The sequence below is a fragment of the Quercus suber genome, unplaced genomic scaffold, assembly GCF_002906115.3.
Source record: "Quercus suber isolate HL8 unplaced genomic scaffold, Cork oak 2.0 scaffold_372, whole genome shotgun sequence".
NCBI lineage: Eukaryota > Viridiplantae > Streptophyta > Magnoliopsida > Fagales > Fagaceae > Quercus > Quercus suber.
In genome coordinates, this window is record NW_027069824.1 from 139,182 (window position 1) to 165,827 (window position 26,646).

The following is a 26,646-nucleotide window of genomic DNA, read 5'->3' on the forward strand; positions in this document are numbered from 1 at the left end:
CAACTGCTAAGATATATTTTCTTCAATTCCCTTACGTGCTTCAAAGATAGAACATCGCATAGACTTGTTAAATCGTCACAATCTACAAACTACAATTTCTAGGGATTGCACGTCTTCCGGTAGCACAAGACTAGACTGTCCAAAATTGCACTCTCCTAAAATTACACCTTTTCCTTTTCTTGCTTGGTAATTATTCCGATACACGTCTTCCTTTGACTGTCCCAGTTGAATTTGGTATGATGTGAGTTGCCTTTTCTCGAAGGATCTTATAAAAGTACAGAACTCGTACAAGTCATCAAAACGGACCCAAACATTCTCCAATTTCTTCAACCTTTCCATCTCCTCTCCTTTCACTGTTACTCGGCAAGAAATTCTAAGAAACTGGAGATGAGAAAGTTTGGGTAAAATCCCAAGTGGCATGATTTTTATATTCCATGCGTCCAGATTGAGGTATGTCAAGTTGACCAACATTTCTAAACCATCAGGTACCTCTGAAATCTTAGTTCTCCAGAGGTCTAACTTCCTCAATCTTGTAAGCTTTGCTAATGAAGACACATGCTTTAAATTAATACACCATCTAAGGCTTAATATAGTAAGATTCTCCAAGCTATAGACTGAATTCGGCAAAGATATAATGCCAGTAAATGATAGATCAAGAAACTTGAGCCCATGCAAATGCTCAAATAAAGAATATGGGACATTATCTAATGACGAGTTATGATGCAGCAACAAGGTTGAAAGGTTAGGACACATTGGTGATACATTAAGAGGAATGCTTGATATTTTGTTGTACATCAAAGAAGCCTTTACGAGATTCTCTCTCCATTTTCCTTCATTTGAAAAATCCTCCAATCCCAAGTGACCTTCTACCATAAATTCAAGACTTGCAACCTGGAGAACCATGTCTCTTACCAAATCATGCATCTTCACCCACTTTCCCTCTTCATAAGATTTCTCAATTACACCTTCTAATAAGCAAGCATTTTCAAGTTTACTCAACATAGAATAGCCCCTATTAAACTCTGCTTGCATACTCTTCATTCCTTCAATAATTCCCTCATCAATCAAATGTTCTATTAAATGTTCTTTGCAAATCTTGTGGTCTTCAGGGTATAGTGCACAATGCAAGAGACACTGTTTAAGCTTCTCTTCTTTCAATCGTTCATAACTGAATTTAAGCACCTCATGCACCTGCTTCTCTATATTGTCAAACCCCTTTAAGGATGTCCTCAACCGTTCCAATGCATCTCTCCACTCATAATCGTGAACTAAGAGTTTGAAACTTACTGCTATCGCTACGATTGCAAGAGGCAACCGAGCACATGTTTGAAGAACCTCTTCCGCATATGCTTTCAAATGTGGAGTACTAAAAACATCAGATCCCATTTTATGCACAAATAACTCTTGTGCCTCCTCTTTCGAAAGTAACTCCATTTTGATATCCTTACAACTCATTCCTCGACAAACATCAAGCTATCGAGTTGTCAATACTATTTTGCATTCATTTGCTGAAGTAGGCTCTGGAATTCCTACTTTCTCAAGAGCAAATGTTTCCCACAAATCATCTAGGATTAGCACATACCTCTTATCTTTCAATGCTTTGTATAACTCCACTGCCCCTGTTATTTCATCCTCAAATTTTGGGAGTTCTAATTTCAACTTGCAGGCAATTTCCTTTTGTAGTTTGATAATGTCATTATCTTTTGATACAGTCACCCAAATTACACTTTCAAATTTGTCTGACTCATTTAATAAGAAATTGTTAACTTCTTTCATGACAGTCGTTTTGCCAATGCCGCCCATGCCATAAACACCAATCTTTCCAACATTATTATCTAACAAGCATGCTATAATCTCTTTCTTTGTTCTTTGAGCAGTGCTTTCTCCCACTAAGGTCGATGGTGGCATCATGTTACCAATGCGTTCAGGTAGATCAAGAAACAAACCATCAGTGAAATCACCCGCTTGATAAAGTTCCTCCACCTCCTTTGTCTTCTTAAAGGCAAATTTTCCCTTCTGCATACGTGAGAGGAACATCCATCTGGCAGGTTCTTGTTCAATGTCTATGCCACCCTTAATTGTTTCTACATTTTGAAGCCAACGTTTAACTACTTGCTTTGGTTTCTTTCCTTGACGAAGTTCTGAATCCAATTTTGTTTTTATGTCATCCTTCCGGCTTTCCAGTAATTCCCATTTTCTCTTCAGATTCTTCACGTGTTGATCAGCCTCTTTGTGATAATTCCAATATTCGCCTACTGAAGGAACTATGCTTCCAACAATCGAACCTAACATCTCCATTGGAAAGACCCTGCATGATAGATGCACCCAAGATGTAGATCAGGCATATTGGCCATGTGTTGGGGGAAAAGAGAGAGAAGAATAACAAACAAAGAGGGGATGAATACATTTTAGTCCCCAACTTTTGATATGGAGTTAATATGTACCTCCAGATTTTGTTTTGTAGTTACTAATAGCTCTTTAATTCTTGACAGATAAATTAACAGTCAAATAATTAATATGGTTATAATTACATGTCTTTAAAGGTAAAATTTTAGAACGCTAAAAAAAGAAAAAAAGAAAAAAAAAGAAAAGAACAACTGACACTGAGAAATTAGAAATTAATGATTTTGAACAAGGCAACAAACAAATCCAGGAATTGTAGGTCATACTCCCATATGTACCACCAAAGTTCACTACCCCTTTTTTTGTTTCTTGACCAATTGGAATCAAATTCTATGAGAATTTGATAGGAGGGAAGTATGGTACAGATTACATAATAATATTATACAATTAATTCTAAAGATTTCCTATAAGGGAGCACATAAGTGCTGCAGTTTGTTCACAATTTAAATTGATTAGAGTTGTTATCAAAATTATTTGTGACATTTTAATTACAGCTTTGATTTTGTAACTAAATTAAGATTAATTTGAATTGTTTCTAGAAATATTCTCGACACTTCCCCTCAAGTTGGAGCATGTACATTAAGAATGCCAACTTTTGAAGTGAAAACTAAAATTGATCTATGCCCAATGCCCTTGTGAAAACATCTGCACGCCAATGTTTAGAGGGGATATAGTTGGTTTCAATTGAACCTTCTTGTATTTTTCACAAAGAAGATGGCATTTGAGCTAGATTGTTGTTTCCATGAAAATCTAGATTGGCTACAATCTGAATTTGCAGAGATGTTGCACAGCAACGTTTTGTAGGCTTACAATGAGGAAAGCCAAGATTAGTGAATAGATAATGTAATCAAGTCAACTCACAAGAAGCCATGGGCATGAATCTATGTTTGCATTTAAAGAAAGAATGAGAAATAGTAGTATAAATGCCATAACTGGTGTAGAATGGTGACTCGTAGGACAACTAGCCCACCTGAGTCACATTGAGATGATATTTCCACAATAAAATGCCTTGAGCTGGGTAAACTTTGAGGTAACAAAGACGAGTGGCAGTCACTGGCAGTATCAAGATGAGGTTTATGAGGATTAGCCATGAATTGAATAAGAATATTGATAACATAAATTATGTCAGGTCTAGCAATTGCTAAATACATTAGGTAGCCAACGAGTTTGTGATAAAGTGTTGGATCCTCAAGGAGCTGACCATCAATATTTATCAATTTGAGATTATGCTCCATAAGAAAAGAGGAGAGTTGGTTGCTAACATACCCCCATCCTAAAGAATTTCCAATATGTATTTTCTTTCAGAGAACAACATACCATGTGAAGATCAAAGGACTATTATCCCCAAGAAGTATGTTAGAAGGCCCAATTCTTTGACATAAAATTGAGCATGTAGAAATTTTTGATAAACATTTGGTTTAACATGAGAATCGTAGATCTTATTCCATGAAAGAAACGAAACTACAACATAACAGCTGCAAAGGAAAAAGTATATACCTGGTCTGAAAGGCATACACTTCTTGATAGACTCTGATTCAATAAAGGAGAAACACACTAATTGAAGCAGAGATAATAAGAGGCGACGGACTGTCCTGCAAAATGTGAGAAAAGCAAAGTTTGTAGTCAAAGAATCAATAACATCTAAAGCAGAAGCGTCAAATGTTACAAAAACTGAATAATAGGTAAGGAGTCTAAGCAAGATACAAGTCACACAACTGTGCCATGCGAAAAAAATCTTAGGAAAACAAAAGTGGTAACCTTTTTCTATGTCTTTTAATTTCAATGCAAAATCTTGTGACAGTGCCCAGCTACAGAATTAGCTAAGCATGCACTAGTCAATGAGGGTCCTCAAGTGTGGTTAGAGGAACACCCTCCTGGCCCCACTCTTGTATAGTTTTCTGAATATTGTATATAATATATCTGTCGTCCTTTACTCAAAATTTGGGTCCGTTTTGCAACTGGGTAAATCTGATTTTTAAGTCCAAATTGTCCTAAATATCTGCTTCTAGACATCATTCACCTCCATGGCAGTCAAAACCTTGGTACTGGCCTAAGAGTTATGGCATATGTGGGCATTAAATTAAATGGCATAGGCAATGTTTATAATTCACAAAGAGAAATAAAAGTCAAGAGGACCAATCACCCTTAACCATAAGACATCAGTGACATATGTCTTTTAAATCGTCAAGAACACACTTTGGCTGCACAAAATGTGTCCAAGTTGATCATATAATGCAAAGAAGCTAATTAAACAAACAAGTCTCAGATTTTGATTGTTGTCATTCACGATTTTGATATGATATATCATAGAAGAACCAGAAAGTGGACACATAGCAATGAGATAAGAGCACGACAAGCTCATTGCTGTCTTTCTAATCCCAATGTGAAGTAGATAAAACTTACATACCAATATGAGAATGTATGAAAGAGGGAGAAAAGTACCAATACAAGGAAAAACACATAGAAGAGAGAAAGATAGCTTTAAAAGAAACAAATTGCCTCAGAAAGAAATGGTTCTCTCTGTTTGCTTTCAAATGGAAATGATTCATTTCACAGTAAAAATTTAATTTTTCATAAATCTAAAGATGTTCAAGTTACCATAAGTCGACATTAAATCTTCTTCCATCAAATAACGAATAATAAATAATTTTAAATGTCTTACTATCACATATTCTTATAGATTCATTAAAAAAAAAAAAATTTAATTAATATTCATTATAAAATGGTTCATCTCCATCTCAAAAATAAATGGAAAGGTTCTACCTTTTTTTTTTTTTTTTTTTATATAATAATTCAAGTAATGTTTCTTAGGAAATGTAAAATATTTGATATTTTATTTCTATTTCAAGATAAATCTTATGAGATTTGATGAAAGGTGGATTGCTAAACTTTTATATTTTACTGAACTACTTTTGCAGAAGGTATCCCTATTCATGAGTCGTGCTGCACGCCTTAATGAAGCCTTTTCAGTTGTGAGGCGGGTCCCTGTTATTCGACCTTCACTTCCAGCCCCTGGTGTGGCTCCATGGCCTGTAATGAGTTTGAGATAAATTCTTATAAAATAGATAGGGGAAAGAGAAGAAGAAGCAGTATCTACCAATTAATATCTAAGATTTAAATGTTGCTTTGTATGAAACTGTGTGAACCACCTTTTCCTTTATGTATGAACTCTGAAGTTATTAAGACAGCACTGCAGCAATTCATGTACAAATGCAGATTATTAAAGCTTTCCTTTTCTTTTACAGTATTTGAAACCAAGAATGTTTGTCATATTAGTTGGTAATTGAAGCATAACAAAACGCCAGCCAAAGTCTTTGAGTTTACTCAATTATATTGTTTTGGCAGGAAAAATGATCACGTGTCTTTTATACTTAGGGTCTCTTTGAATATCGTTTATTAATAAAAACTGAAAATTGAAAACTTATTGCTAAAAATACTGTAGCAAAATAATTTTTAAACTATGAATAGTACATGTGAGACTTAGTTTTAAAGTTATTACTGTGTTTTTTTGACCTTGTTGATCCGTGAATAGTGTGTGGGATCCAGGGAAAAAAACGTAAAACGAGCACCACTGCCGCTACGCAAACTCAAACAATGAGAAAAACATGATTTTCAAATACCTTGTCCTTTATACCTAACTTCTTAGTCAAATATTTGGTTTATAAGATGACTCTCTCTCTCTCTCTCTCTCTCAAATTGTCAGATACTATTTCTAAACTGAGACAGGAGGCTCATGTGGTGAAGGGAAAAATATAAAATAAAATAAAAATAAAAACTTAAGAAAACGATAGTGTGCCAGCTAGGATGGGAAGATAACTGAATAATTGAGAAAAATGTTTTCTAAACGTAAATCCTAGGCTCGCATCAAATGGTTTTATAGATACATTGATGCTCTAGTTTGTGTTTTTGTTTTTTGTTTTTTTAATTCAATATTTACAACAGGAAATAAGATATTTAAAATTTAAATTCTGAATGTCATGGACACACTCACAGATACTAACCAATTGATAAGATTGAGTAATGTTTAAGATTAAACATGCATGAAACATTCAAGAAGTTAACATCTCTTTTTACTATGAGCTCATTCATAGCCTTAAACTAGACTTAGTAATAAACTTTTTATAAAGAATTAACATCTTTATAAAAGTTAGCATCTTTCCTTGATATGAGGGTCATAGATATAGCCTAAAATGAAAGATAGTCTCTTGGCACAAAGTCATTTTCACTTTTAAAATGAATAGGTCTTTCATCTCAAAAGTCACCTTTTTGAGGCTACTTTATATGGTACACAAATTGCCTAGTGTAGGCAAATAGATTCCCTCTTTAATTCTTATAATTAGTCCTACCACGGGAAGTTCATCCCAGGCCATGCGTGTTAAAGAACTATGAATAAATAAATGAATGCCTTTTGTGAATATATTATAGTCTCATGTTAACAAGTGTCATTAGGGCAATTGTTAACGAATCATTTTAAGAAAATTTTGACACAATTTTTATGTGAATTAGAAAAAGTTGTCAAAATATTAATTTTATTTTATTTTCTCATAAATTTTTTTTCTAAAATAGTTTGTTAACAAATACCTTTAGAGCATCTGTTAACATTTTCTCATATTATATACTTTCAAATTAATGATAAAGAGGGGCATTGACTTATTATTAGCCCAATAAACAAAGCAAGGACCACCGGGGACGAAATGTTTGCTAGTCCCATACGCATGAGAGCCAGGCTAGGGCCATGACTTATGTAGTTATGTTGCCCTTACCTAATGCTGAAAACATTATCCATTGATTCCAATCCCAGACCACAGTGAGAGAACATATGGCATGTTTAGTGTTCACGACAGGTATGCTAGACTTAGAATGAATTCATTATTAACATAAAGGATAAGTTTATATTTAACATAAAGCATGATCGGAACTGTCCATAGCCTTGAATGTTGGCAATATGTGTAGGCACAAACAAAATGAGGACAAAATTCATAACTTCTTATTATAGCAGATTGTTCTCTGCCCTTTTTAGCCAAACCATAGATAGCCTCACGATGCATGTGGAAGAAACAGAATAGCCCATAACTCTGCTTAATTTTTGGTAGTTGTACCAATGTGCATAAAAATATAACCATGTAACCAATGACCTTGAGAGTCACATATTCCATAAAAAAAATTTAGAAAAGAAGAAGAAGAAGAAGAGAGGTTACGATATTTGTAGGGGTTGTATTGATTATTGATAGTGAAGAAGTTAGAAGGTAAAGGAATTGGAAACATATTTAAAGGGTGTTTAAGAAGTACTGAGCTTTAAGTCGTTGAGCCCAGGCTAAGTTCATAAGGAGAGATTTGTTATTATGACTAACCAAACAAAATAGCAAGCCCAACAATAAAAATTAGTAATCTGCTTATCTAAAGTCTCTCAGTCTCTGACAAAGACAATTAAGTGTGAGTAGTGGAATTGGGGGTGAGACAATTGGGAATAAAGATAATTTTTGTTTTTAATGATTTTATTGTTGTATTGAATTTTTAATAGAGTAATGAAAAAAAATAATAAAATACAACAAAAATTCTTTTGAATGAATTACAAAGACGTATAATTTGTTAAAGTTATTCTCAAAAAAAAAAAAAAAATTTTTTTTTTTAATTAGAGTCAAAGTTGAGTTGAACGGTTAAATAAAAAATTAAAAAGAGTAAAGATAAAAACTAATAAATAATAAATTAAAGTAATTTAAGCAATAATCATTAAAGTTCACTTAACAATAATAATTAATCTTAGCAACAATATAACTTTATTATATATATATATATATAGTTCCAACTATTATTTCACACCAATGTCCCATGCAAATAATGATGTTTTGAAAAAGAGATTTCTCAAGCTTTTAGTCATTCCAAGTTTACTTTCGGCAAAATTTGGACAAGGCTCTTGCTGCTGATAATTTGAGACAAAAAGTGAATATTATATATATATAGTAAGAGATAGTAGTTGATTTTCAAGATTTAATCTCAGCAACAATAATTAATATCTTCATTGTATTAAGAATCAATATACTTAATCAACTCATTGTTTATACAACACATCGTCCGAAATGCAATTGAAACACTGAAAATCATTATGATAAAATGCTTCAAACAACCAGATGTTGGACAATAGGCTACCACTATGGCGATCTGATAAGTACATACAAGATGCAACTAGATGAAAGGCTACATAAGGCAAAAAGGATTGAAGAAACGACAGAGAAAAATTATAATTTTAGCACAATGCAAGCTGGCAAGTGGCAACATAATGTTTGTCCATTTTTATTGAAGGTCTCCCTATTCATGGTAAGCGGTCCTCTCTTGGTGGTTGAAAGTTGAAACTTCAAATTTATGGCTCAGAAGTCAGAACTGCTGCTTCTTGTTTACTTTCTTTTTTTGGTTGGCACGGGTTTGGCTTTTGTGTCCTTGTTTTTCTATACAGATGTACATCTTAATTTTTTCTTTTTTCTTTTTTCTTTTTCCTCGTGTTGATTAGGAGTTGTGATTGTGAATGTGTTAATATATTGGAATAATGCATTATGATTTGGCCTGCATCGAACTCTTGAAATCGTGGAATAGTACAGAGTAATTAATTTTATTAGTCATAGCATATCTTTAGCTCATGCCCTATTCCTAATATTAGAGTGAGTTAGGAGTTGCAGTTTGGTCACTTCGATCTGTGTCGATTGGTGTTTAGGAAGAAGGATTTGTTTAGCCACAAATCAACTGAGAAAGAGAAAGATGACTATCCTAGGCAACTTCTTGACAACTTGTTAAAGTGATCAACTGTGAGTAATGGACAATACTTTCACGTGGACCCATTACTCATAGTCGATCATTGCAATAAATTGTGGCAAAAACTATGTTCCTAGACTTCCTCATTTTCAAATGCAACTTGTGTTTGTAGTCACTCTTAAATCGACTAGATTGCGTAATAATAACAATAAAGAACACAAATTGTCATCATAACTGTGATTCGGAGCTATGGCACCACTGAGAATCTCAAGGGGTGGAAAAATCACTATAAAGAACACAAGTCCTCAGCATTTTGTTTCCAATGGTTGAAGATTGTTTCCACTTACATGCTTGTTAGTTTGAAAGCTTGTCATTGGAATTAACATATCGATTAATTATATGGAATGCATATTTGTTACCAATACAATTACATTAATGGTAACATTGCATCAAAGGTGAGTCTTTTAAAATTACATTAGTGCCATGCTAAAACCTAGTTGCTAATATAGTTCTGCAAAAATAAGTTGGCCCAGAACATTTGGGGAAAAACCATTCCCAATTCAAAGTCAAGTGAGAAAACCCAAGCTCTAAAGATTAGTTGAACTCATTTTACAATAGGTGGTTGGGCCAACTGTTGTAGCTGATGAACAACATGAGACATTCTCGGGCGCATAGACGGCACATGTTGTGTACAAGCATAAACGAGGTCCACAACCTTCTGAATGACACCAGCTTCTGGAATATCAGATGAAGAAGAAGATATATGAGGATCCAAGAGATCTGGGTATCGATGAGCCTGAACCAGAGGTGTAGCCCATTCAAATATACTCTGCCAACCTACTGAATCAACTGCCTGTGCAGGCCTACGCCCTGTCACAATTTCAAGCAGCAGCACACCAAAGCTATAAACATCACTCTTTGTTGTAAGCTCATTTCTGTACACAAATTCTGGGGCAAGGTATCCATATGTGCCTCCAGCCATAACAGTCCGCTCATGCATCACTTCATATGGTACAAACTTTGAAAGGCCAACCCCCATCAAATGTGCCCCAAACTCTTCATCAAGCAGTACATTACTGGCTCGTATATCTCGATGCACAACATGGGGCTTCACCTTGTCATGCAGGAACCTATTTTGAAATATAAGAAAGTCAGATTCTTAAAAACACATGAAGTCTGCAAGAACTATACCATACCACAGTAAGAGAAAAATTAAGAAGTTGGAATTGGATGTCAACAAATACAGAGATAGATTTTCAAAACAAGGATTTCTAACATAATATAAAAGAGGGGGGGGGGGGGGAAGCATTGTTGTTGGTGTTACTTTGATTGTCAGTATACTTTCACACTAAATTATTGCTATATGGCAGACATTACACCATTGGAAACAATTGATAAGATGTCGGTAGCATTTATCAGTACAGCCAAGTTTGACGAGGAAATATATGAAATTGATTTTTCTTAGGTACTACCAGAAACAATCATAGAGCATGCATCAAATACATAATGCATCATTTTGAATTACAAAAGTCAGATGTGACATAATGCTGTCAGATTACCTAAAATATATGGTCAAAATTTGGTAGTTACCTAACATGTTTAATCTAACATGACAAAGGTATCAAATGTAATTTTTCGCAAGAATATCATACCCATGGATTAGAGCAACAATAAAGTATCATCACCCATCAATTTTTACCATTTGGAAAAAAAAAAAAAAAAAGTCTTTACTAAATGCAATCTAGCACCCAGGGAATAGAGAGGAGGGGGGGGGGGGGGCTTGCATCAGCAAGTCTAGCTTTAACATAAAGATACCAAACCCCCAAAAAAAAAAAAAAAATTGAAGAATATATACGTACGCAATTCCTTGAGCAAGGGTTGTGGCGATTTTCATTCTCATAGCCCAATCTAAGCTCCGACCTCCCCTTGGTATGTGGTGTAGCCATCTATCTAAGGGCCCATTAACTATGAACTCATAAACTATGTACCGGTCACCATGATCATAGCAGCATCCTTTCACAGCCACCAAATTTGGATGGTGAAGCCTTGCAACCCTTCCAATTTCAGAATAGAACTCCTTTTTCCTCTGAAAGCTAGACCTCTTCAACCTTTTAACTGCCACCCTTGAACCTTCAGGTAGAAGGCCACTATACGTGCCACCTGTCTTGGCATCTCCAAGCAGACGATTTCCTTCACTGAAGTTCTTTGTAATTGACTTCAGTTCCTCTTTGGTGAAGACTTTCCATGAAGGAGGGACTAATGCAGATGCTGCTGGATTAGATAGTTTCCGAGACCGTCTACGCTTCTTGCTCCGCTTGTATGCAAGAAGCCAAACTACTACAGCTAATGTGGTGCAGAGGATCAACCCACTAACAACTGCAAGGATGATAAGATATTCCTTGTGGCAGTGCATGTGAGAGCATATGTCCCCTGGTAGATATGGATAAGACGGTCATCTTAACATGGTTAACATATATGCAAAAAAACTGTAAAAACATAATATCACCATGTTCCATTGACTTGAGAGAGAAAATTTAAAGATAGGACCCTCCTCCCAGGAGGAAAGAAAAAAAGAAGGGGGAGGGGAGAGAACTTAGGAAGATATGCATAGTAGAATGTGGGATTGAGGTGAATAGCAAATTGCCATGATATATAAGTACATACCTATATCAAGCATGCATATAAAAGCATGAGACTTGTTGCATCTCTCACTAGTGAATGGAGTTGATCCATTATTAGTCATCAATGTACATAAATCAAATGAATTCTTGGTGGGACAGGGTGAACTGGTGCAATTGAATTGAAAATTTGGTCCAGAAAGGATGGACTCATTCCAATATGAAGCATTATCTGACCACTTCCAACTGAAGCCAGTAGTTGAGTTGACAACTCTTCCTCCAACCCAACAGCCATTGACAACTTCTTTACATAGATTATGAGCAAAGTTTAATTCTTGAAATGATGTTAATGCTGCCAAGTGCCCACCATTATGCTTGCATTCGTTCTCAGATTCCTTCCATGACTGCGGACTTCCCATATAACTAAAGCATTTACTATCATTTGGTCCAATAACCCAACCAGTAGGACAGGGTGCTGTCCACAGGAAAAAAATGAAGCACTTCAATATAATACTATAGCAAAATTAAGAGAAACCAAGAAATCAACCCTAACACATGACATCAAAACAAATGTCCATATATGTCATTAATCTGAATACCATTTATTAGGGAACACGATATATACTGTTTGCCAAAAAAATAAAATAAGGATTGCATGTTGTCACTGTTGAAGATGTATGTTGAAGAAAACAGATAAGCACAGCACATGAGAATATGACAACATCTACAACACCTTTTCCCCTCTCAGTCCAGCTTATTTTCTGTCAAGTGACCTCGATAATGAATCTTTCAGAGTTATACAAAAATATGGTAGTTTTTCCATAAAAGACATAATCACAATTGCTCTTGTGATGCTCTGCTCACCGCTGCTCGTTTTACATAAGTGTTCTATTCTCTCAAAACAGCATTGATTTATGCCATCTAAAAATTTTCTTGCATGAAGTAGTACTCAGTGATCCATATTCAAGGTGAGATAAAATTGAATGTCTCTTACCATATAATAAGTAATTTTCAGACACAGCTCAAAGCCTCATACAAAAACAATTCTATCAAAGACAAGATGTTTCTCATCAGTTAAAGCAACAAAACATCATCTGCTAGTCACGTAAAAGTGCTTTACTCTTTATGATCTGGTGGACAGTTCAGTTAGAAAGGAATGTGGAAAATCATTAAAAGCGCCTAAAAATGGAAGGGACCACATGGGCTACTATAAATAATTTGGCGACATTCAGAGATTTCGTTTCTTAGTTACTTGCATTCAAAGATCCTACGATTGAGTCCTTACACCAATGACCTCTAGCTCAACTAGCACTTCCTCCCCTTACAAGTACTAGGTGGAGGTGAGGTCGTCAGGTTCAAGACGTATTGAGTGCGTGCGTAACTTACCAATAAAAGAGAAAAAAAGAAAAGAAAAAAGAATTACACCTAAGTTTTGATTCCCAAAAGAGTTTGTGGAGAAATGCACATTCTTAAATCCTCACATGCAAATGTATTCTACGTTTTAGTCCTCTGTTGAGCAATTCCATTTAAAAGCTTAACTGATTTGAATACAGGAAAGATATACGTAATGCATTTCTTTATTCTTAAAATTTAAAAAAATTGCTTAAATTTGAACAAGGAGATCAAAGAGATGTCTCCTCTAACAGCGCAATTATGAAATGCAAAACACATACTCTACTTCTACTTATTTTGTAATTACGGCTGTGTTTGGCAAACAACAGAGCTGGTTCAGTTCTGATATAAAGTTATTACCAATTAAAGTGTTTGGCAAACTAAAGTTATAGCCAATTTTGGTGGTAATACGCATGTGAAAACGCTAAAATTTATTAGGGACTAAAAACGATAACTTTAAGTTTATTATGTACTCAAAACAATCACACTTAAGTTTGTTACGGACTAACTAAAAGTGATCACCTTAAATTTCATGGACTAAAGAGCGTTTTTTAAAACCCAAAACTTTGTTTTGCAATCACAACTCGTCAAAACTTTTTTGCAAACGCTCATTTTAAACTCAAAACACATTTTTCCAATAGTTTATACAAATGCACCCAAAACCACTTATGGACTAAAGTTTAAGGACCAATAGTGTATCTTAACCATATTTCTAAAACTTTTTTTTTTTTTTTGCTAAGCTTCATTCCATTTTTAATACTATTCACTAAACATTTTCATCAAAATTAAACAAAAATAAAAGTAATAACAAACATATTCTTAAAAAAATTGAGTACAAGCATCAAAGTCACACATACACACACTTTTACCAGCTTCACTCCCTGGATCGACCGAATTCCCACGACCCGACCCGTTAAATGCCTGAAAATTTAAGCAATCGAAGCTTTTAGCTCAGCTCAATTAAATTTAACACAATGTAAAAATAATAATAATAAATAAATAAAAACCAATTATTTCTTATACCGTAACTGAAGCTTGTACGTGAAGCACAGCACAACAAATCAGAGCCAAAACGAATAACAAATTTGGAACCATTTCGCATAGCCCTAAAAAAAAGGGAAATCGTTGTAACTATTTTTACTGTTAGTTACCCAAACAAGAACTGAAATAAAAGGTTAAAAAAATTTTGAAAGTAAAATTTACAATTTACTCACCAGAGTTTAAAAAAAGCTCAGCACATTATGAGTAAGATTTTGCTTTCATATTTTTTTTTTTGGAAGCTATAAAGAAAAGAGAGAAGGAATTAACAGAGAGAGAGAGAGAGTTTTGTGTTCTTCGTTTGGAGAATTCAATATTTGTCAGTAAACGCAGTGTATGAAACCATGGGTGGACGTGGACTTGTTTGCGTCGTTGGGGGTAGGTTAGTCAATGAGCCTGACTTACTGAGACCTGGTTAGGTTGGAAAATTGGGCTGGGCCTGCTTTTATTTTCAAGAAATACTTTTTTTTTTCCTTATAAAATTAAAAACCATTTTTTTTCATGAGGTTTTGAATATTTTTAGATTTTCATCGCTTTAACTTAAACCTTAAAATGTGAAGGTATTAGTTTATCCTTTTTTTTTTTTTGGGGGGAATAGGAAAACTTTTACTTAAATTTAAGAATGAGAGATATATTTAAATTATTTTGATTATGCTAATTAATTGTACGAAAAATATTATGTTCACAACATTTTCACAATAAATCTAAAGTAGGTTGTTATTGTTTGTTACGAATAACCAAAAAGTAATTTAAGTTGTATATTCAAATTAGAATCAATGGCACTTACCGCCTAAAATACTCCATGCTTAGAAGATAAATTGCATTTGATTTTTTTTGCATTTGATGTTTAGGATGTGTTTGGTTGTGTTATTTAAATAACACAACACTTATTTCTACAACACTTTTTCATCTACACGTATTTTTATAACACTTAAACAACATTACTAGAACAACATTACCAAATAGGCCCTTAATTATCACATATGTTTAGCATTTGCATACACATAGGTGGTAAGTTGATTAGTACCTACAATTTAACCACGCTAGAGGTGCAAATTGCTTAATTAATCCAAATTAAAGACAACCACAGCCACTAAATTTTTGTTTCCTGGTCTACCAAGTTATAGAATTAATCTTGCTATATAGATTATACACTCCTTTAGTGGCCCTATAGGAGGTTATATAAAGATTGGTAGGAAGTCTTATGAAGATCTAGAATAATAAGTTGGACATCTAAGCTTTTAATAATCAAATTGAAGAATAAAGTCCAGGCACCAGCACTTTGAAAAAACTCTTTAGGCCAATGATTTACTCTACTATGGACCCATCCGATACGAACAGTGATTAATCTCTGGTTGAAAGTTTTGAGAAAATACTGTGAAAAAAAAATGGTACAAGAAAAAAAGAAGGTTGAAACTTGATAGGCAAATTCCAAAACAATGTACTCAATGAAACAAGATCAAAGATTCAAATGAATGAATGATGCCCTTGAAATTAAAAACATGTACAACATTAACTTTCATGGAAAAAAAAACTTTCATACTTGACTAATACATTACAATTGGCAAACCTTCAAATATGTCATGATTAAAAATCAAATACAAAGAAAAAACTGTTTTGCAATGAAACTGAAATCAACCCAATACTTTGACATTGACTAAAAACAGAGCTATGCAATCCTATCTTCTAGGTGCGGAGTATTCACTTGGCAACTGAAACCTACACAGAGGGCAGACATGGCTTTTGTTGAGCCAACTAAGAATGCAGGTTCTGTGAAACGTGTGAGAGCAAGGCATGCGTGTAACATGAGACCCCACCGTGAAATTCTCCAAACAAACAGGACACGGGCCTCTCTCTCTATCGCCAACAATCACATCCTCAAGCTTCTTGATTGAAGACTCAGTAGCTCGCACTACAGGCTTGAACAACCTCTCTGCTTGTTCCCTTGACGCCATTAATGCCCGCTCTAAAAACGGCTCTTCCACCACCTCCTCCCAACACCAACGTGGAAGAGTTTGGCCGCTCGTAGCCTCCATGCTTAGCATGTTTTTAATCGCATCCATATTCCTTTGTTCTCGTTCTCTCTCTTTTCTGGCTTTCTCCAACTTTTCAAATTCACTGTGAGGCAGAGTTATTTCCTTCTTAATCGACAGCCTTATTCCCTTCATTATTTTGGAGTCGGTATTGTTCATAACTTCACTCACCAAAGGGCGAGCAAAATCCAATATGTGCTTGATCAAATCATCAACATCCTCCAACACCGTCCAAGGTTGTTGTTGTTGTTGCATTCCTTGTCTCCAGTGATACCTTTGCGACTCGATGTTCATGTCAGAAATCAGCTTTGATACCATGTTCAATGAAGATGAAGAGGACGAGGAATTGCTATCACCATCATCGGAGATTAAGAACTCGCATGGGAAACTGAATACTGTATCTGCTTTAGGGTCATCCCTGATTTGCCTAGATGACACCGTTGCATTGGATGAATAATTTGTGATGACTCTGTATACGATGTAGATGTTAGGTTCATTGAATTTGTCCTTCGAGAGAGGAGCATCGGATGCATTGATATAGACATCGTAATCTTGATTGGAAGAAGAAGGTATGGTTATGGTAGCCATGTTGAAACCAAGAAATCAGAAAGCGATCGATAGTCAAAGACTAATGGAGTGGTAAAGCAACAAAGCAAGTCGTCTTTTTATACACGTACAATGATTTCAATTCCTTCCCGGAATCGGTTTCCGATATAGTATAGTATAATATAATAAAATATATTATACTATTTATTAGAATAATATAATATAATAGAATATGTCACCTAGCCACCCACAAAAAAAAAAAACCCCTTTTTTTACTCTGGGCCTTCTGGCTTTTGGGCTGGTACGAATAGGCCTGAACATGAATCAAAATTTTTAACATAGTTCTTATTTCATAACATCAAAGACCTTAATCCAACAAACTTACTCCAAAATATTTATACAAGTCAAATTTAAAGTCCAAACATGATACATATGGGCAGGGTCTTAGTTATTGATTCACTGAGGAGTTAGTCGATTAAAAGAGCCCTTGCTCTAATTCATAATTGAAAGGGTGGCCGAGTAATGCAACAATTATTAAGAGCTTTTATCCAAAATATCCACCGAGTAATGCAACCATCATTAAGGGCTTTTATCCAAAATATCCACCGAGAAATTTTGCACAAAATACATTCTTTCTTTCTTCTCTTTTTTAATATTTTATTTTATTTATTTATTTATAATTCGATAATTACAACATGGTTACAATCTGTTTATTGAAAATACCAAAAAATGTTAACCAATTAAGCTAAAAATTTATTGAATTGCATAGAGTATCTAAAACCTTATTTTAAATAGAGTTTATTAGAATTCAGTATTCACACATAGAAAACTTATATCCAACATCCTCCACGGTAAAAACAATTTCACCATCATTTTGAGCTCAAAATTTTCCAAAGACTAAGGTCAACATAGATCAAATAAAAAAGGTAAGAACGAAAATTACATCAAAGTGCTATTACACAATTCCAACTTCCACATTATGTTTTCCCTATAGAAAAAATTTATTCGATTTTCCAAGTCTAGTGGCATTTCCATAAACATCTCAACTATGCAACACTTTTGCATGCTGCTAATGGGGAACCACATAAACAATCATTCCCCAAAAAAGCACTAGCTGAGAAATTAGTCACAGGAAGCTTCCCACACAAATGGTTATAACTTACATTCAATTTTTCAAGCTTTGAAACCCCATTAGGCACTTTCCCAAACACCTCATTCCTAGATAAATCCAAGTACTTCAACCTCTCTACAATCCTCAAACTCTCCAAGTTGAACTTTAACTTATTCCTCGAGGCCCAAAAGCCCACCAAGTAATCAGTCTTATTCAAAAGCTCAATAGCACTGCCTGAAATTTCATTCTCTGAAAGATCAATGAAATCATAGAAATAAGTCTGTGAAGGCTTCCAATCCTCTAGTCTCAATTTAATTCCACACCTAGCTAGCTTCAGAGAGTATATGATTGGTGATGACGTGGCCCATTTTGGAATTTCACCGAGATGAAACTTGTTGTACGATAAATCAAGGGACTCTATGCCTTTCACGCTCATATTTGGGAAAGGGTCAATTAGGTAATTTCGCGAAAGGTCGAGGTTAAATATCTTCGTCAGATTCGCGAAACTTCTCGGCACGACTCCCGAGAAATTGTTCCGCGAGAGATTTAGAGTATCGAGGGTCTTGAAATTCCCGAGAAATTGGGGAATTTGACCGTTGAGACCGGTCTGGGCGAGCTCAAGGTAGAGCAGTTTTGGCGCCAGAGCGGAAATTGATGCCGGGAATTTCCCGGTAAATTTGTTGTGTGAGAGCCTGAGAATTCGGAGCTCCGAGAAGGATCCGAAAAAATCGGGTATGGATCCGGATAGTTGATTTCGGTCGAGCGAGAATAACGTCAGATTCTTGAGCTTTTGAATCCCGTTCGGTATTGGACCGGTGAGGCGGTTCCCGCCAAGTTTGAGCTGAGTCAACCCGGTTAACTGGGATATCGAACTCGGTATCGGACCCGAAAACTGGTTATCTGATAAACTCAGTGCAGATAGTCCGGTCAGGTTGCCGATGGATCCGGGTATTCGACCCGACAGCTTGTTGTTTTCGATGTAGATGAATTTGAGTTCGGGTAACCCAAAAAGGAAATCCGGAAAAGGACCCGAAATGTTTCGGAGATTTTGGAGGTAAAGTCCGTCTAGGAATTTGAGTTTAGAGAGAGAGGGTGAGATTGGGCCGGAGAGGAATGAATTGGGCTTATTGAGCTGGCCCGTAAGAGACAGACTTGTGACCCGGTTGCTGGCCAGGCAGTTTATGCCCGACCATGTGCAGCAGTCGGATCCGGATTTCCAAGAGCTGAGAATGCCGGATGGGTCTGCTGTGATGGAAGATTTGAAGCCTAAGAGACCTGTTTCATCGTCCACGTGGCAGGTGGCTGATGTGACTGTGAGGGAGTGGTGGGTGAGGATAGTGAAGACGAAGAAGAATAGAAGGAGGAAATGAGAGTGAAGATCAGAAACAGCAAGGCTCATGTTGGTTTTTTTTTTTGGTTGATGTGAGTGGAAATGAAATGGGAATGATTTGTTGAGAAAGTAGCTTATGGGGTTTTATAGGGATAGAGATGTGCGCTGGTTTGACTTCAAACTTCAAAGTTCAAGTGGATTTTAGTTTAATCTAATCATTTCACGTGATCATGGATCCATATCCATTTACGGATACGTCAACAAATGTTAATGGGTATCTATTTAAAACTTTTTTAACATAGTTTATTACCTATCATATTAAAGGCATTTGGTAATATAGAAAAAGTATTTTGTATTCATATTAGGTTATATCAAAATTCAATAAACAAAAGATATGTGTGTAAAAATAATTACTACTAATACATGTTTTTTCATTGTTAGTGGATTAGTTATTTTTTACTAACATGTCTCACATTTATTGAATTTTAATACTGTTGATATGGTATCATTTTATAGCAAATAGCTTATGAATCATCTTTTTATTATCCAAAAAAACCTATGATACAAATTTTTTATTATTATTAAACTTTCACATAATTTTAACTCAAAATTTTACAAAATGTTTCGTGTTAAGATAATAACTAATAAAAACTTGTCGGTCACAATGCGTGAAAAATCCTATCTACATCAACAGCTAGCATTCTTGTGCTAGACAACAAGCATTCAAGGAACCATATTCCAAAATGTTGACTACTTTAAATACAGTGGATAAAGGAACATGTGGTGAGGAATGATGAAGATGGCAATAACTACGCTCACTGGTCAAAGTCAAGCAAGTCTGCACAGGCTATCTCAGCCAAACTCAGAAATCAGAATTAGTTCCACTTCCACCATGCTATTAGAATAGTGCTTTACTGCTTTTTAAAACCATGGTGCCTTGTTTTTAAATGACAAAGTCTCAGCCCTTGTTTACATGAAATGACACTTTTCTTACGTACACAGTCTCAGTCCTCACTTTCTCTCTCTCAAAGTAATGCTTGAGCTCGATTCAAGATCAATGGTTATATATACAAGGGCTTAAATTGACAAATGTATGTTCTTATTTTTGGAGGTGGGGTGGTCCAAATATTGCAGTTCCTTGTGCTATTGCCTTTTTTGGCTATATAAAAGGGCTTAAATTGACAAAGGTATGATCTTTTTTTGATAATCACAAAGGTATGATCTTTCGACTTCATTAGAGGGAGATGTGAACAATATTTACTTTGAAATATTCTGGATTTACCCAAATGTAAAATCATTTGTGTTGGAAATTTGCTGGTGCTGCCTGGATGTTACCTTCTGAAATTTGGTTAAATGTGTCTGTGTCTCAAAGAATCTGTTAAACCAGAGACTAATAAATACATGATGTTTGTATGCATGTGTGTATATGTATACAGGGTTGAGTATGTATGTAGTGGTGTTGTTACTAGGAACTAAGAAGATTGAATTGGTAGTAATAGTATATGATGTGATATTGTGACCGGATTTTTAGAAGATGTCCCTTACTTGAAACTTGAAAGGAGCAAACTTTGTTGACTTTGATTTGATGATACTAGGTTATTTTGCAAATTTTTAAGCAAGCAAGAGTGGTTATAATAAATTAATAATGCCTTCTGTTATCCTGTCTTGTAAAACACAAGGCTTCAACCTTTTTTTTCCTTCTCTTTTGGTGTTTTGATCTGGCTATGCAGTTTCTTTTTAATTGAAGAATCAAATTTTCATGTGAAGTCATGAGTGATTATAATAAATGGAAATTACTTTCGAGTGCAAGTCAAATTCATTATTTTATTTTGTTATTGCATCTGAAAGGGGAAAAATATCTCTTAGGCCCAAATAGACGGATCCATCATTTGCACGGGCCCTCTGTGGACGGAACTGATGTGAACGGGCCGGACATGGACGGGTTGAATTATGGTGGGCTAGTTATCCATGGGCCTGCTGAGCCCCTAAGGAGGGATATTTTGGCCCATTCTCGTAAGAGCCCAAATAGAGTCCTTGCACTAGTAGGACTTCGGAAATCTTGTATACTTGGTAAAAATCTTCCGCATAAGGAGGAGACTTGTTCATCACGTTTGGGACTCCACAAGAAGAGTCCTATAAGGAAAAGACTTCCGTACCAAGGAAGGGATGTCAATCTCAAGCCCCTATAAAAGTCCCAATACCCTCATAAGCCAAGGGACGCATAATTAACCTACTCTAGCACTCTAGAGTTGTGAACATACTTTCTAACTTGACTTTCGGAGGGTATTTGGCTGGCACCACACCGGTACTCTCTGTTAGGTCCTCTTTTCTTTGTGCAGGTGTCGTTTCAAGGTTACGAGCATTGTGCAACTCACTGTTGATATTTTCGGCATCATCAGCATCAATTTCTATCATTGTTCTCTTATCTCTGGTTTCTTGTTATTGTGATGGTAAATTTTAGAGAACTTTAAAATGATAACATTTTTGCGTTTAAAGCGAGGCCGACAAGGGTTTAGATTATCCGAGAAAGATAGTGAGAACTGAGAAGCGAGCGACTTTGCATTTTGCATCCCATATGGATATGGTATTCTTATTTAATGGACCGTTATCTTGTTGAAGTAATGCTAAAGGAAGTGCAAAAGGGGAGGAAGGTTGATTACACTTTCAACAATCAAGCAGGGATAGATATGTTGATCTTGTTCAAGGAGACAATAGCATTACAACATGACAAAATTTTCTTGAACAGAGACAGTTTTCATGGGAAAAAATCAAGGCAAATGGTCACAGCTTATGGTGATGTTTTGGTTGCTTGTGGAAGGTGATTTGTCAACTTATTTTTAGTCTCATGTATCAGTTTCACTTATATGATGTGTATGTACTAAAAACTTTAAATATTTAGCTACAAGAATAGAATTTGGCCCCCCAAATGTTTGAGTTAGTCCAATGATGCTTATAAATTCCAATAGAATTTGTCAATCGATCTAGTAATTAAGAACTTTAAAATGATAACATTTTTGCGTTTAAAGCGAGGCCGACAAGGGTTTAGATTATCCGAGAAAGATAGTGAGAACTGAGAAGCGAGCGACTTTGCATTTTGCATCCCATATGGATATGGTATTCTTATTTAATGGACCGTTATCTTGTTGAAGTAATGCTAAAGGAAGTGCAAAAGGGGAGGAAGGTTGATTACACTTTCAACAATCAAGCAGGGATAGATATGTTGATCTTGTTCAAGGAGACAATAGCATTACAACATGACAAAATTTTCTTGAACAGAGACAGTTTTCATGGGAAAAAATCAAGGCAAATGGTCACAGCTTATGGTGATGTTTTGGTTGCTTGTGGAAGGTGATTTGTCAACTTATTTTTAGTCTCATGTATCAGTTTCACTTATATGATGTGTATGTACTAAAAACTTTAAATATTTAGCTACAAGAATAGAATTTGGCCCCCCAAATGTTTGAGTTAGTCCAATGATGCTTATAAATTCCAATAGAATTTGTCAATCGATCTAGTAATTATAGAAACAAGGTAGTTTTTGTTTTCTCAAAATCGTTTTTTTTACATTTTTAATATCAAACTAGACAACTTTTGTATTCTCATTGGAGCTTAAAAGATAATAAGTTCTCTTAAAAATTATCTTGTGAAGATACATATGTGAAAGTTATTAATTTTATATATACAATATATTTTATAAACTGTCCAACTCTAATATCAAAATATAATTGTTTATATATATATGTGTGTGCATGTATGTGATGATTTATCTTGACTTGTTACTACTATATTAGTACCAAAATTTGGCCCCTCAAACAAAAAATCCTAGCTCTCCCTTGGTAATACAGAATCATGCCATAGTTAAATTATAACGATTTGTGTTTGATTTATGGAAATCCAGAGTCTGATGGACAATGTAGGTGTAGCCAAGTGTGTCAAGATATAGGCTGTAAAGGTGTTGGTGAAACTTTGTTTAGGCATGCTTAATTTATAAACAACCTGCAGCATTTTTTTTTTCGTTTTCAAGTAAATGGTCTGTTAGTGAGCAATTAGATCAATGTGGTGTCTAAATTTATATATACTAATAGCAAACTACTCAATACATGAGAATATATAATTATTTTAAGAAGGGATATAATATATAATTTATTTTCTAATTTTATTATAAATTTATTGTGGACCGAAATGGACCGAACTAGATTGAATTGAATTGAATCAAATGAGACCGAATGGACTTAACTGGACCGAATTTGACTAAAATTGATCAAATGGACCAAAGGGGACCGAATTGGACCGAGATAGACCGAACTGGACTGAATTGAATTAAATGAGACCGAAATGGACTTAACTGGACCGAATTTAATTAAAATGGATCTAATGGACCAAAGTGGACTGAATTGGACCAGTGACGCTGAAGTGGACCAAAATAGACTGAAGTGGGTGTTTATTATCTCTATTTCTTGAAATTTATGAAAATAAGATATGGTTCTCTAAGTAGGAGAATAACTTGACCTTGAATACCATATTTGCATACAGATATGAATACAATTGTAGAATAAAATTTTTGAGGGTGAATATAAACTAAAATTAAATAAATGCTGTTTGTAAGGACCCAATTTGAACTCTTGGCCCAAAAAGAAGTATGGACTTAAGCCCAAATAGCCCAAAGTAATAAATTTGTAGAGGGCGGGTTGTAGAACTGGGCTATAGTGAATTAGACAATGAGCTAATAGATTTTTGTGATAAAGAAAAAAGGATAGTAGACATTTACTAAAGAAGAAACGTCCTCGGCCAAATTCGAGAAGACCGATTCAAATATATTGCTATTGAGATTTGATTACAAGTTTGGTTCCAAACTGCTACAGTGTTTTTTCTCCTCCTTTCTCTCTCCCCCTTTCTTTAGGGATCTCCCACATTATATATCTCCTCCCTGGTAATCTTGGCACTCCATTTGTCAACCGTTTAAACCACTACTTGAGTACCCGTCCCATCAGACACCCCTTCTGGCTCTGTGTGAGTTGCGGTGGCCAAGGAAACACTGTTCAAGGGTCTTCTCTACATAAATGCAGCCAAAAAAGTAACTGTAGTGCATTTAATGTGGAGGTAGCACCTTTTCCTTGGATATTTTTGGGTTTTTGCCCTTCTCTTGCGTTTATGAGACACGTTTCTGACACTGGTGCCTCCATTGAGGTCATTTTTGTTGTTGGGATACGTATTGGAGCAATGTTCGTCGTGGCCGAGGAGGTATTACTCCTCGAACCACTTTTTTACTCATTTCTTACTCATGAGGCACTGAGCTGGAATCCCTCAACTATTTGTCTCTCCTCGGACAGACCAACGTCCTCGAATAAGGCCCGAGACCCAAGACCCAATGTACCGTTTTGGGCCTTGTCCCTACAATGTCTATGTCCAAGTTGTTTGTATTACATGTATTTTCTATTATAAGTTATATTTAGGTTCAAGAAAGTGTAAAGTCATGGTAATAAAAAGTGATGGTCCTATCATGATTGGTAAGTTACAATTAGTTTTAAAAATGTGTAGAGACAATGCATTATTGACATTCATATGCTAATTATGCTCATATTGATGTCATGTTATAGGTGTTGCCATGTCAGTGATATTTTGGTCTCTAGTCCATGAGCAATTAGATTTATTTGATCAATGTATGTGTGTGCGCGCACTACTCATATTTCATATTGAATCAATCACAGATTCACAACAGCATTTTGTCTGGAAAGATGTGTGTGTGTGTGTTTTTTTTTTAATGAATGTAAAGATGAGTTTTGATGCTCTCTTGAAACAAGGAAAAAAAAGGAAAGAAAAGAAAGAAAATGTTTCCCTCCACCCTTATGAATATAAATCATATTGATCACGCCTGGAACTGGAAGCAAGTCATAATAAGATATGTTTTTTTGTATTGGTGCATACCTGATTCTTATATGTCGTAAGTTGTAACTAAACTGCTTTGAAAGTTTGTCATACAATGGCCACATATCACATATGCATTAATTTTTGCTCTACATTTTTTCCTTCTTTTAATTTTTTGTTTTTTAGTTTTTACGTTCACTTCTCTTCAAGAGATGCTACGTCCACAATATTTTTACAACAAATTATAGATGATTAGTTGTTATTGGTTCAAATTTGAACCTAATATCAAGATTACTTTTTTGCCTCAACAATAACAACCAGTAACAACCTGCCACTTAAGATTTGTTGTAGAAATGTTGTAAAAATATCATTTCTCATTCTCTTCTCCTTTGAAGTCCAACATGCAATCTTTTCAGCTTTTAGTTGGTTTTTATTTTATTTTTTTTAATTCATTAAGACAAGGTTAATATTTGAATTTTTGCTTAATTTTTATATTATTTCATTAAGACAATCGGAATTTCTTCCCTTTTTGTTTTCTTGTTGTGATACCAAATTAAATCACACAAGGTTTTTGCATCTCAATGCGGTGACTGGTTCCACGGGCCAATAATAGAGAATCCCTTCTACATATTTTTAACATAGGTCTTATTTCATAACATCAAAGACCTTAATCCAACAAACTTAGTCCAAAATCATTCTCCACAAAAAAAAAAAAAAAAAAAAAAATTTATCCATTTATTATTTTTTTTTTTTTGGGGAAATAGGAAAACTTTTACTTAAATTTAAGAATGAGAGATATATTTAAATTATTTTGATTACGCCAATTAATTGTACGAAAAATGTTATGTTCACAATATTTTCACAATAAATCTAAAGTAGGTTGTTATTGTTTGTTACGCATAACGAAAAAGTAATTTAAGTTGTATATTCAAATTAGAATCGATGGCACTTACCACCTAAAATACTCCATGCTTAGAAGATAAATTGCATTTGATTTTTTTTGCATTTGATGTTTAGGGTGTGTTTGGTTGTGTTGTTTAAATAATACAACATTTATTTCCACAACACTTTTTCATCTACACGTATTTTTATAGCACTTAAACAACGTTACTAGAACAACATTACCAAATAGGCCCTTAATTATCACATATGTTTAGCATTTGCATACACATAGGTGGTAAGTTGATTAGTACCTACAATTTAACCACGCTAGAGGTGCAAATTGCTTAATTAATCCAAATTAAAGACAACCACAGCCACTAAATTTTTGTTTCCTGGTCTTAGTGGTCTACCAAGTTATAGAATTAATCTTGCTATATAGATTATACACTCCTTTAGTGGCCCTATAGGAGGTTATATAAAGATTGGTAGGAAGTCTTATGAAGATCTAGAATAATAAGTTGGACATCTAAGCTTTTAATAATCAAATTGAAGAATAAAGTTCAGGCACTAGCACTTTGAAAAAACTCTTTAGGCCAATGATTTACTCTACTATGGGCCCATCCGACACGAACAGTGATTAATTTCTGATTGAAAGTTTTGAGAAAATACTGTGGAAAAAAAAAA

At 34.9% G+C, this 26,646-nt stretch overlaps 4 protein-coding genes across 7 annotated transcripts; all 4 read right to left on the reverse strand.

Moving 5' to 3' along the window:
• Positions 1–75: 75 nt before the first annotated feature.
• Positions 76–1,434, reverse strand: LOC112001463 (probable disease resistance protein At4g27220). Its single transcript, XM_024033620.1, has one exon. It carries the CDS (start codon positions 1,432–1,434, stop codon positions 76–78), a length of 1,359 nt encoding a protein of 452 aa, XP_023889388.1.
• Positions 1,435–1,473: 39 nt separating this feature from the next.
• On the reverse strand, positions 1,474–2,298 carry LOC112001462 (disease resistance protein SUMM2). The gene has a single exon (XM_024033619.2). It carries the CDS (start codon positions 2,296–2,298, stop codon positions 1,474–1,476), a length of 825 nt encoding a protein of 274 aa, XP_023889387.2.
• A 7,222-nt stretch (positions 2,299–9,520) lies between these two features.
• Positions 9,521–14,553, reverse strand: LOC112029386 (C-type lectin receptor-like tyrosine-protein kinase At1g52310). Of its 4 annotated transcripts, none has more exons than XM_065760557.1 (6): positions 14,372–14,553; positions 14,181–14,288; positions 14,015–14,078; positions 11,812–12,240; positions 11,007–11,577; positions 9,521–10,277 (listed from the first exon to the last, which is right to left on the reverse strand). In XM_065760557.1, the coding sequence occupies exons 2-6, from the start codon at positions 14,250–14,252 to the stop codon at positions 9,752–9,754; spliced, it is 1,662 nt and encodes a 553-aa protein (XP_065616629.1). In that variant the 5' UTR covers positions 14,253–14,288; positions 14,372–14,553; the 3' UTR covers positions 9,521–9,751. The 4 variants fall into 4 exon arrangements, with proteins under 4 accessions (XP_065616629.1, XP_065616631.1, XP_065616630.1 ...); XM_065760559.1 differs by having other exon boundaries at positions 14,027–14,078; positions 14,181–14,263; positions 14,372–14,552; XM_065760558.1 differs by having other exon boundaries at positions 14,021–14,078; positions 14,181–14,263; positions 14,372–14,552.
• A 2,989-nt stretch (positions 14,554–17,542) lies between these two features.
• Positions 17,543–19,320, reverse strand: LOC136062012 (receptor-like protein 53). Its single transcript, XM_065760578.1, has one exon. It carries the CDS (start codon positions 19,282–19,284, stop codon positions 17,821–17,823), a length of 1,464 nt encoding a protein of 487 aa, XP_065616650.1. The 5' UTR covers positions 19,285–19,320; the 3' UTR covers positions 17,543–17,820.
• Between the last annotated feature and the right edge of the window lie 7,326 nt (positions 19,321–26,646).

What these genes read in the sequence shown, in the direction of transcription:
- LOC112029386 (XM_065760557.1), bottom strand. Translation starts at nt 14,252, where the DNA reads ATGGTTCCAAATTTGTTATTCGTTTTGGCTCTGATTTGTTGTGCTGTG. An exon ending in TGAAGCTGGTAAAAGTGTGT is followed by an intron (nt 12,241 to 14,014) that starts GTATGTGTGACT and finishes TCCTGTGGACAG; the next exon opens with CACCCTGTCCTACTGGTTGG. An exon ending in ACCCTTGCTCAAGGAATTGC is followed by an intron (nt 10,278 to 11,006) that starts GTACGTATATAT and finishes ATTTCAAAATAG; the next exon opens with GTTCCTGCATGACAAGGTGA.
- LOC112001462 (XM_024033619.2), bottom strand. Translation starts at nt 2,298, where the DNA reads ATGGAGATGTTAGGTTCGATTGTTGGAAGCATAGTTCCTTCAGTAGGC.
- LOC112001463 (XM_024033620.1), bottom strand. Translation starts at nt 1,434, where the DNA reads ATGGAGTTACTTTCGAAAGAGGAGGCACAAGAGTTATTTGTGCATAAA.
- LOC136062012 (XM_065760578.1), bottom strand. Translation starts at nt 19,284, where the DNA reads ATGAGCCTTGCTGTTTCTGATCTTCACTCTCATTTCCTCCTTCTATTC.